At 41.6% G+C, this 10,491-nt stretch overlaps 1 protein-coding gene across 1 annotated transcript in view; it reads left to right on the forward strand.

The window, feature by feature from the left end:
• Window positions 1-10,251, forward strand: part of DNER (delta/notch like EGF repeat containing) — an 88,464-nt gene extending 78,213 nt beyond the window's left edge. The window contains exons 12-13 of the mRNA XM_054166800.1: window positions 4,869-5,115; window positions 9,154-10,251. Coding sequence (XP_054022775.1) covers window positions 4,869-5,115; window positions 9,154-9,265 — 359 coding nt within the window. The 3' untranslated portion in view covers window positions 9,266-10,251. The remainder of the gene's footprint in view (window positions 1-4,868; window positions 5,116-9,153) is intronic.
• The last annotated feature ends 240 nt before the right edge of the window (window positions 10,252-10,491 follow it).

A 10,491-nucleotide genomic window follows, 5' to 3' on the forward strand; every position in this document is an offset into this window, starting at 1 on the left:
TTGGAGAAAGCAATGATCATCCTGGAGATACACCTCAGTGTGGTGAACAATTATATTTCTGTTATGTTAAGGAATGAATGGATGCCAAAGGGAAACAGATGGGCTTGCATGCTTTCTGCAACCTGCAAATGTGCTGTATGTAATCAGTGATGCTTATTCTGGAGTCCTCCTTTGGCTATCATGCTCTTGTGACTAAGAGTTTGGCTGCTTGCATCACAGATAGAGAGTAAGGTGCACACAAACACATGGGAAATGAGAGAAGCAGAGCAGAGGGTGGAAGGAGCCTTTTCTGCTGTTCAGCTATGCAATTATTCCTGCTTCCTCCTCTGAGGGACACGTGCCCTTAAAGCATGACAGGCAGGAATAAGCTTATATCTGTGGTTGGTCAACTCCTTTCTGACCTCATTTGTAGTGTACAGGAGAGAGAGTGGGTAAAACTCTGTTGGAAATTTGCTCTTTCAAGCCACTGGATTGTCTCAGCATGTATCTCTATACACATAGCATCTGCTCACAGTTGAGCTGCAGTGGCCTTGCTTGCTGCTCAAGAGCTTGAATTTCCTGCCTGTATTGCATGCTTGCAAACTGTGTAAGTTAAAATAATGTGAAGAAGCAGCACCACTTTGTTGTTGCTGTTTTAAGCCATTCACTGATGATTTGTCCTTTTTGTCTTTTGACTGCTGTGATAAGAGACAGGGAACTAGCTGAGCCTCAACTGGCATTGATAATACTTCAAGGCTGATTCTCCACTAGAAATATTAAACCTTTTGTTTCCACCTCAGTGTTTGAAGAATAAATGATATACTATTGCTCATGTCAGTTGCTCTCAATTGAAGAGGGTGAAATTACTGTTTGGGGTGTTTTTTTTATCCAACAAATCAGGAAGCTACTAGAGTATATATATTTAATAATAATATAAGAGGTATAAAAAATGCAATCTACAAAATTCTGGTTTGGATTAATCTTAAGGGAAATGAGAACTAGAAAAATATGTACATAATGGTTAAAAACACATTGGGAATTAAATTCAGACATTGCATACAGACTTCCTCTGTGTTGGACTATCCATCTGAATGCTTGAGAAAGACATGATGAAGCCAGGCTTTGGGCTTCTCATGGAAGGGAGAACCTATTTGACTAAATAGCTCCCAGGTAAAGGGAGATTCTCTTTCCCCTCCACTCTGCCCTGATGAGACCACAGCTTATTGTGGAATAACACAGGAATATTGTGTCCAGTTCTGGGCTCCCCAGTTCAAGAGGGATAGAGATATACTAGAGAGTGTCCAGTAGAGGCTACGAGGATGATGAAGGGACTGAAACATGTCTGATGAGGACAGGCTGAGTGACCTGGGGCTGTTTAGTCTGGAGAAGACTGAAAAGAGATTTTAGTAATGTTTCTAAATATCTGAAGGGTGGGTGTCAAGAAGGGGTTGGTCTCTTTTCAATGGTGTCCTGTGACAGGACAAGAGGCAATGGATGCAAGCTGGAATACAGGCAGTTCCACGTTAACATGAGGAAAAGCTTTTGCTGTAAGGGCAACAGAGCCCTGCCCAGAGAGGTTGTGGAGTCTCCTCCTATGGAGACTTTCAAGACCTGTCTGGGTGCATTCCTGTGTGGTTTGCCCTAGGTGGTCCTGGTTTGGCAGGGAGGTTGGACTCAATGATCTCTGGATGTCCCTTCCAATCCTTACCCTTCTGTGATTCTATGATTTCATCTTTTGTGATTGTTACTAGCCATGCAGGAGGCTGTTGGTACTTAGGTCTTCTTTGTGGAACAAGTCTCTGTTTACTAGTAACAGTTCCTTATTTTGTCACCATCTGTTTTACTTGCTTGAAGTGACTACCCTAACAGGATTTCAGGTTTATCTTCTTGTCAAATCATATCCCTTAATTTTTCAAGATCTGTATAGACAGCAAACTAGCCAAGATGAACCGTCACATTTACTGTATCATCTTATGGTCTTTACCAGTGTTAGCAATTCCAATTAAATAGGATTAAATTGGTCTTAATTACTAAGAGGATGTTTTTCCCTCCAAAATGTAATGTATTTGCATTTAGTGGAGCATTCACTGTAAAAAATGGTTACAGAATGTCTCCTATGAATCTTCTAATGCCTGCTGGTTAATGGTTATTTGTTAATATTGTTACCTTTGCCTCTTCTGTAATTATTAATGTATTTACAAAGAGAAGGCAAACCATGTGGTTACTTCAAAGCTAACACTGCACGGGATTTCTAGTACAGGTTGTGTGGTGTACAGTGAAATCTAGTTATTAAAAAAATTAATGAGCATTACTATGAAAACTGAGAGTTCTGTGATTTTGAGCTGCCATATGGTTTTTTTTTCTAATCTTTGGAGTATAAGTTGTTATCTTCATAGAATTGTTGAATCATTTAGCTTGGGAAAGACCTTCAAGATTGTTGAGTCCAACCATTAACTCTACTCTACCAAGTCTGCCACTAACTTATATCCCCAAGCACCACATCTACATAGCTTTCAAACACCTCCAGAGATGGTGACTCAACCACCTCCCTGGGCAGCCTGTTCCAATGTTTCCTCTCTCCCATTCCAGTGGCAGCACCATCCTCACCGGTGTTTCCTCCATGTACCAAAGATCATGAGGTACATCGACAATGACATATTGTTTTATCTGCTAGGGAAGAAAGGAAGACATTTTTCTCATCTTTGTTACCCAAGATAGGGAGGACATGAATCTAAATCAGAACAGTCTTGCCATAGAGCTGGGCACATTAGATCTGAATTTGGCCTAGCCTGACAAGCTGACAGAACCATGCGTGTGACAAATGTTCTGCAAAACACAAATAGAAACCCGTCCCAAGCTACACACAGCACAGCTGTTATCTTCTTCCTCATATTCCAGCTGTGCAAATTGCAGTAGCAGCACTTTAGATACACCACTGAATGATTCAGGCTGATCAAAATTTGACTGATCTCTAAAGAAAATTACACAAACAAGCATTCAGTCCTGAAAACTCAGCCTACATTTGTAGACAAAAAGTCGAAGCAAGCCCAAGCTCGGAGGTGCTCTGGGACAGCCTTTACTATTGTAAACAAAGAGCAACCATTTCTTCATTCAGCAGAATCCCAGATGTTGCAGCTTCAGGCTTTCTCCCCGCCTTCCTCTAAAACTGATTTTTGTTCTTTCTTCCTTCCTTCCTTTTTTTTTCCCTCTCTGTACTTCTACATTCTCCTCTATCTCTACCATAGATAGTGATTATATCCATAGATTCCACCAAGGTTGTGATTTCAGTTTGCGTGCTCAGTTATCGGTCGTCATGAACAACCTCGGGCTGTGGCTCCTGAGAGTATCTTAACTCAGAGCATATGCTTGGTAGCCCTTTCTCAGACTGGGATTATGTAGAGGGAGTTTCTAAACCAGTGCAAAGCAGAAGTCCATTGAAAAAAGGAACAGTCACCTGCTAGAAATAACTTCTGCAGTGTGTCAAGTTTCTGTAGTCAGAATGATTCAAGTCTGTTCCTTGAAATAATTTACAAGCCTGTAGATTGAAAAGACTGCCAAAAATGAACCTCAGAGGGAAGTACAGGTTAATTAGAAATACTCTGACCCATGCTAGAGAAGAACAGATCTGAAGACACAGATGATTGATGGGCAATCTGTTTATGATTGATAGACAATAGCTTGGGCATCAAGGATATTTCTGAACACCTGTAATACATAAAAACAAGAAGTCTCTTTCAGACAGGCTTTACTTCGTGCTCTGAGACCTCTCAGGAAAATTATGCTTGAGAGAAGACTCTGGTGGGCTCAGTGCTGTAGCACCTTAAGAGATGCCCTTTTTGTCCCTGAAATGCTGGTTTTAAAGTCTCTGCAGTCTGGAGGAGATAGGCATAACAGAAGCCTGTGTTACAAATTACAACCCAAGCATGTTTAATACATATTAAATCACACGTTTTAGTGGAAGGTTTCACTACCTACTAGAGCAAACTGCACAGAATTGGTGCATTACTAGAAGCTTCTTCATAAAACCTGCCAGCCTTCAGAGAGCAAGATTAATAACTAGATGACTTTCTATGACTTAGGTTATACAGAAGATCAAACTAGGTAAGTGTTCCTTAAGAATCAACAAAAGAGATGTGTGAGGGATCCAAATAGAGCTATTCAGATTTGCTGCGTGCTAGGCATGGTGATATACCCATAACAGAGCCTAGGGAGGCTCAGATTACTTACACCTCAGTTTCAAAAGTCTCTACAGACTTTGGAGTGGCCAGTAGGAGTAAGGAAGTGATTGTGCCCCTGTACTTAGCACTGGTGAGGCAGCATCTCAAATGCTGGGGTCAGTTTTGGGCCTCTCACTCTGAAAAGGATGTGGAGGTGCTGGAGTGTGTCCAGAAAAGGGCAATGAAGTTGGTGAGGAGTATGAAGAACAGGTCTAGTGAGGAGCAGCTGAGTGAGCTGGGATTGTTTAGTCTGGAGGAGGCTGAGAGGAGACCGCATTGCTCTCATCTCTCCCTGAAAGGAGGCTGGAGTGAGATGGAGGTCAGTCTCTTCTCCCTAGTATCAGGTGACAGAATGGGAGGAAATGGCCTGAAATCATGCCAGGGGAGATTTAGGTTGGATATTAGGCAAAACCTTTTTCCTGCAAGAGTGGCATTGAAACAGGCTGCCCAGGGAGGTGATGGTGTCACCATCCCTGGAGGTGTTCAAGAAATGTGTGGACATGGCACTTTGGGACATGGTTTAATGGTCACGGTGGTGTTGGGTTGAAGGTTGCACTTGATGATCTTGGAGGTCTTTTCCAACCAAAACAGTTCTATGATCTTAAAAGAATTCTGTTCAGCAGGAGGGATATAAATCACGAATTGACGATAACCTTTCCTATCGTATCACAGATCTGCAGTGGAAGTCTGGGCGTATGGCAGAGAGTCTGACAAATATGCCTCGTCACTCCCTCTACATCATCATTGGGGCTCTCTGCGTCGCCTTTGTCCTGATGCTGATCATCCTCATCGTGGGAATATGTCGCATCAGCCGGATTGAATATCAAGGCTCTTCCAGGCCAGCTTATGAGGAATTCTACAACTGCAGAAGCATTGACAGTGAATTCAGTAGTGCAATTGCTTCCATCCGACATGCCAGGTTTGTTCTGGGGATGGTAATTTAAGAGAAATCTGTTATGAAATGTAATTGCAGTCCGTGAGTACTGCATCTAACTGCTGCTGGCAGAGAATGGGCTGCTTCACTGGGGAAAGACAGAAGCACTGGCATTGCTCCTTGTTCTTTTTTCCTTTGATCCCTATTCTGTTCTTATCTGAGGCACAGTAATCCAGCACAGCTCCTTGAAAACAGAGGGAGTTTTTCTGAATGTATTTGGTGTAACAGATGTGGAGTTCTTAGCCTGTAAGATCTTCTCTTTGGGATGTAAATGCTCTTTAACTGATATACACAAGTAATTTGCTTAGATAGGAAAGGCATGTTGATTTTGTGACTTGTTTACCAGATGATTTGATGATGCTTTCTTGAAATCCTTCATTTATGTGCTCCTGTTTTCCTCAAAAGTAGAATCTTTCCTACTTGTTTTCCTAGAGATAGTAATTTTTTTAACTTTAAATTTAATGGAGCATTTTCAATTCAGAACATTTGGTATCAGAATAATACAAAAGTAGGACTGGAAGGGACTCAAGAGCTGGAAGGGAGCTCAAGGCTTACTGTAAAAGTGTAAGCCACTGCACTGATACAGCACCAGTTATGCCTAGCTCCCTGCTAACAATTGTTGAAAAACCTCCAAAAGAGTTGAACAGAGTTAGTAAGAGCTTTCTTTGCTTTGAATTAAGCTGTTCTTCAGGATGCCATGAAGAATAATTTATCATTGTTCCTTTTAATGATGTACATCAGGTGTTGTGGCCTCCCACATTGCCACCCCCCCATCCCCTGGCCTTTTTAGAAAATACTAAAACCAGACAAACCCTAGACTAAACTTCTTCATTCTTTCATTGTCATCTCCTGGATCATGTCAGCTTCTTTATTGAATCCCTGGGACAGGCTCCAAATAGTCTTTCTTTGGTTGTCAAAGGTGGTCCCTAAAGCTGTAATTAGTTCTCTGGCTGAAGCTTTAACCTGTAGCAAAAGAACTGAGTAATCACAGAATGAGTCCAGTTGGAAGGGACCCTCAAAGATCCTCTTGTCCAACCCCACCAACAGTCTGCAGGGACATACCCAACTAGATCAGGTTGCTCAGGGCCTCATCCAGTCTGACACTGAATGTCTTCAGAGATAGGGCCTTAACCACATTTCTGGCCAACCTGTTCCAGTATTTCACCACTCATTGTAAAGAACCTCCTCCTAATGTCCAGCCTAAGTCTGCTCTGCTCCAGTTTGAAACCACTGGTCCTTGTGCTGTCACTACAAGCTCTTCTAAACAGTCCCTCCTGAGCCTTCCTGTAGGTTTCCTTCAGATACCAAAATGCACTTACAAGGTCTTCTTGGAGCCTTCTCCTCTCCAGGCTGAACAGTACCAACTCTCTCAAACCTGTCCTTGTAGGAGAGGTATTTTAGCCCTCTGATCAATCTTTGTGGCCCTCCTCTGGACCCATTCCACCAGGTCCATCCCCATCTTGTGTTGGGAGCACAGAGCTGGACACGGCACACCAGGTGAGGTCTCACCAGAGAAGAACAAAGTGACAGAATCACCTCTCTTGACCTGCTGACCATACTTCTTTTGATGCAGCCCAGGATGTGATTTGCCATCCGAGTTGCAAGTGCACATTGCTGGCTCCTGTCCAGCTTCTCATCCACCAGTAACCCCAAGTCCTTTTTTGTAGGGCTGCTCTCAACCTCACGATCCCCAGCCTGTACTCATAGCACCTCTTGCGTCTTAATTCTGGCATTTCTGATCATACATCTCAAATTGAAGCCTTTTTGCTTTTTATTGATGTTGTTGTTAATTTTGCATTACATTAGTGTCTGAAGATCCTCTGTGCCATTTTGCTTCCTAGCCAGTATTGCTTCTTCTGTATCTGGCATCCCTCCTAATGAGGTGTATGCTACCCAGAGAGACCTGGACAGGCTGGAGAGGTGGGCTGAGGATAAGCTCATGAAGTTCAATAAGGCAAAGTGAAAGGTCCTGCACCTAGGTCAGGGAAATCCTTGATATTTGGCTTTGCTGACAGCTGAAGTACTTTGAAAAAAATGCAATTTCTACCACAGCTCAAGAAATACATGGACAGGGCACTTCAGGACATGGTGTTCTCATGCTGATGGTTGGATTCGATGATCTTGGAGGTTTTTAAAAACAAAACCAATTCTGTTATCCCATTATAATAGCTAAGTTATTTTAATTTTGTCAGCAATTCTAGATCATTGGAAATAGCCAAGAATTAAATAGGAACAGTCAGGAAGTAGCATAAAAATCTTTGGCCTAAATATTATCCTCAAAACCGGAATTTTCTAAATCTCACCTTTCAGTGTACACAAACTGATGTACACACACTCACATCAGGTTAGAGGGGACCCTCAAAGATCATCTTCTCCAACTGCCCTGTAGTGAGCAGGGACATTGCCAACTAGATCAGGTCGATGTAATACGGTATGTAAGAAGGGGATTGAAAAGACTCCTTAATGTGGGTCACTTTTCTGTGTTAATATTTTCTCTGCATCAGGTCCATAAAGAAAGCAGACCTGACCCTTTTTAGCCTCATTTTCCTGTGATCTTTTTTATTATTTAAAGCTCTTTAGTGATTTTCCCACTTTCAGGTTGCACTTTAAGCACCATTTTTGTGTCTTAATAAATTATAAGAAGGGTGGTAGACTGTCCATGCAGTCTAAAGATATCTAACAGAGTTCTGGATGTGCCAGTCCTGGGGCTGTGATGCCACAGCTGCAGTGGCTCTCTGTACAGGCAGACACAGCCTGCTTCAGATCAGCCATGACTGCCCAGGAGGAGCAGGCTGCTGATGTGATCCTATTGTTTGTGAACCTTTGCTGATGTGCTCCTGTGGCATTGCACTATCCTAACTGCAGTTACATTTTGCCAGTGTTTCAAACAGTGTGCAGCCTGTTGATAATTTAAACATGCTTCCCTAGTGAATGTCAAGTGAGCAGAGACTTCATCTTTTAAATACTTTTTCTTTAGCTTATCACAGAATCTTAGGGGTTGGAAGTGAACTCTGTAGCTCATCGATCGAGTCCAAACTCCTGCCAAAGCAGGATCACCTAGAGAAGGTCACATAGGAGCACATCCAGGAGGGTTTCGAATGTCTCCAGAGAAGGAGACTCTGGAGCCTGTTCCATTGTTCTTTCACCCTTAAATTAAAGAAGTTCCTCCTCATGTTTAGATGGAACTTCTTATGTTCAAGTTCGTGCCTGTTACCCTTTGTCCTGTTACAGGGCACCACTGAAGAAAGACTGGTTCCATCCTCCTGACACCCACCCTGGAAGTATTTATAAGCATTTAAGAGATGCCCCTCAGTCGTCTTTTATCCAGACTAAAAAGCCCCAATTCTCTCAGTCTTTCCTCCTAAGGCAGATGTTCCATTCCCCTCATCATCTTTGTAGCCATTTCTGGTACCCTCTCCAGCAAGTCCCTGTCCTTTTTAACTGGGGACCCCAGAACTGTACACAGTATTCCAGATGTGGCCTCACCATGACAGAGTAGAGAGGGCGGACAACCTCCCTAGACCTGGTTGCCACACTCTTCTTGATGCACCCCATGAGCCTTCTTGGCCACAAGGGCACACTGTTGACTCATGGTCATCCTTATAACTTAATTCAGTGCACAACTATTGCATTTCCAGATGCAAATATTACACAGATGTCTATTATTTACTCTTTGTAATTATATGTGACCTGACCTTAATATTGCTTGTTAGAGCATGCTCTGAAATGAAATTCTGGCCTGGCTGAAATGGTATCAGTTTCACTCTCACCTTCTGCAGTCTCCCTGTGTTCTGATCCTGCTGAATTCCAGTGAAATTTCTGTTGTCTTTGATGTGGGATCCGCTTCTCATTTGCAAGCTGTGATGTTTTTTCATTTGATACAGAGTTTTGTACTTCAGGCAGCCTGCAATACAATTTACCTAGACTCTCTGGGTTTGTTTCTACTGCATGCCATACCTCAGTGAGTTGTTGCGGTGAACTCTTTCATGCTGTTTGTCACCAAAAGCTTTCTTTTGTTTCCAGGTTTGGCAAGAAATCCCGGCCTGCAATGTATGATGCAACCCCCATTGCCTATGAAGATTACAGCCCAGATGACAAACCTCTGGTTACACTGATTAAGACAAAAGATTTGTAATCTAGTGTTATCTCTTTTTTTGGATTATTTTTCAAAAGGATGGGCTACTAACCTAATTTAAATATTTTTAAGAAGAAAGCATAAGTAATTTAAACCATTAGATGCTTTAGACTATTTAAGAACCAATTTTCTGCAGCTTTTAGTTTGGAAAAAATATTTTGAAACAGAATTTGTGAACTTCATTAACTACATTTTAATGTACCTTGAGCTCTAAAACCTATAAGCTTATGATAGTGTGTGCTTTTCTCTTGGTAGACACTATTATTAAACCCAGAAGAGTTTCTTGTGGTTGTTACAGAACAGAAAATGATACTTAATGAGGAGTTCTTTATGACATGTCAGTGCCAGCTTTCTCAGTAGAGGTAGGAAAAATGTGAAGTATAATATGATATATAATATATCCATTAATTACAAAAAAAGTCTAAAATGTCTGTGTTGTGAAAACGAAACTAGTAAAAATTATTACTCCTAATCTGAATGAATTAGCTTTTGCCTTATTCCATGCATGGATAGATAACCTGTTTCTCCATTATTTCCTGAAAGTTGCTGAAACATACTCCTGAGTTCATGTTTGGCATTTTTGTAAAGGTATTCAGACTAGGCCTTGTCAAATAATTGAAGTGCCTCTTGAGGCAAAGTAAGGCCACAATCCTTTCAACACTGAAACCAATGGAGGAACTTCCATTGGCTTCAGTGCTCACAGGATTATATCCCACAATTGGACTGAATCTCTATTTTTCTTTAAAGGTTAAAGTTTTTTATATTGTGAGTAAACTAAGCATATGGTTTGAGTTGTTTGTTTCCTGAAGGTTGTTGACGTACAGTATCGTTCCATGACCTATTGTGTATTTCTCATAGTGCTTCTTATTTAGGATCAGTATTGGGGGGTTTGTGGCTGTATTTGATTGCTCACAGGCTTCATCAAATTCTTGCTTATTTCAGAAAATATTGAATAAATGTTATCAAGTGAAGATTGCAGCTGTTTCTTTGCTTTTCTTACTTAGATTGAAAGTGCAGTGCTTTGTCTCGGGCAGTCCTTCCCTTTACTTGAAGCCACTGACATCTCCACACCTCAGATCAGCCACTGAAGACAAACCTAATTAGGAACTGTAAAAATTAAAAAGCTGCCACAGATTTTGCCATCTTGTTTAGGTGGGCAGAGTCCATCTGGCTGTTACTTCTAGGTTTGAATTTCATTATTATGATGGCTTCTAGTTACAGTCACA

This window comes from Dryobates pubescens, chromosome 13 (genome assembly GCF_014839835.1).
Source record: "Dryobates pubescens isolate bDryPub1 chromosome 13, bDryPub1.pri, whole genome shotgun sequence".
Classification (NCBI taxonomy): domain Eukaryota; kingdom Metazoa; phylum Chordata; class Aves; order Piciformes; family Picidae; genus Dryobates; species Dryobates pubescens.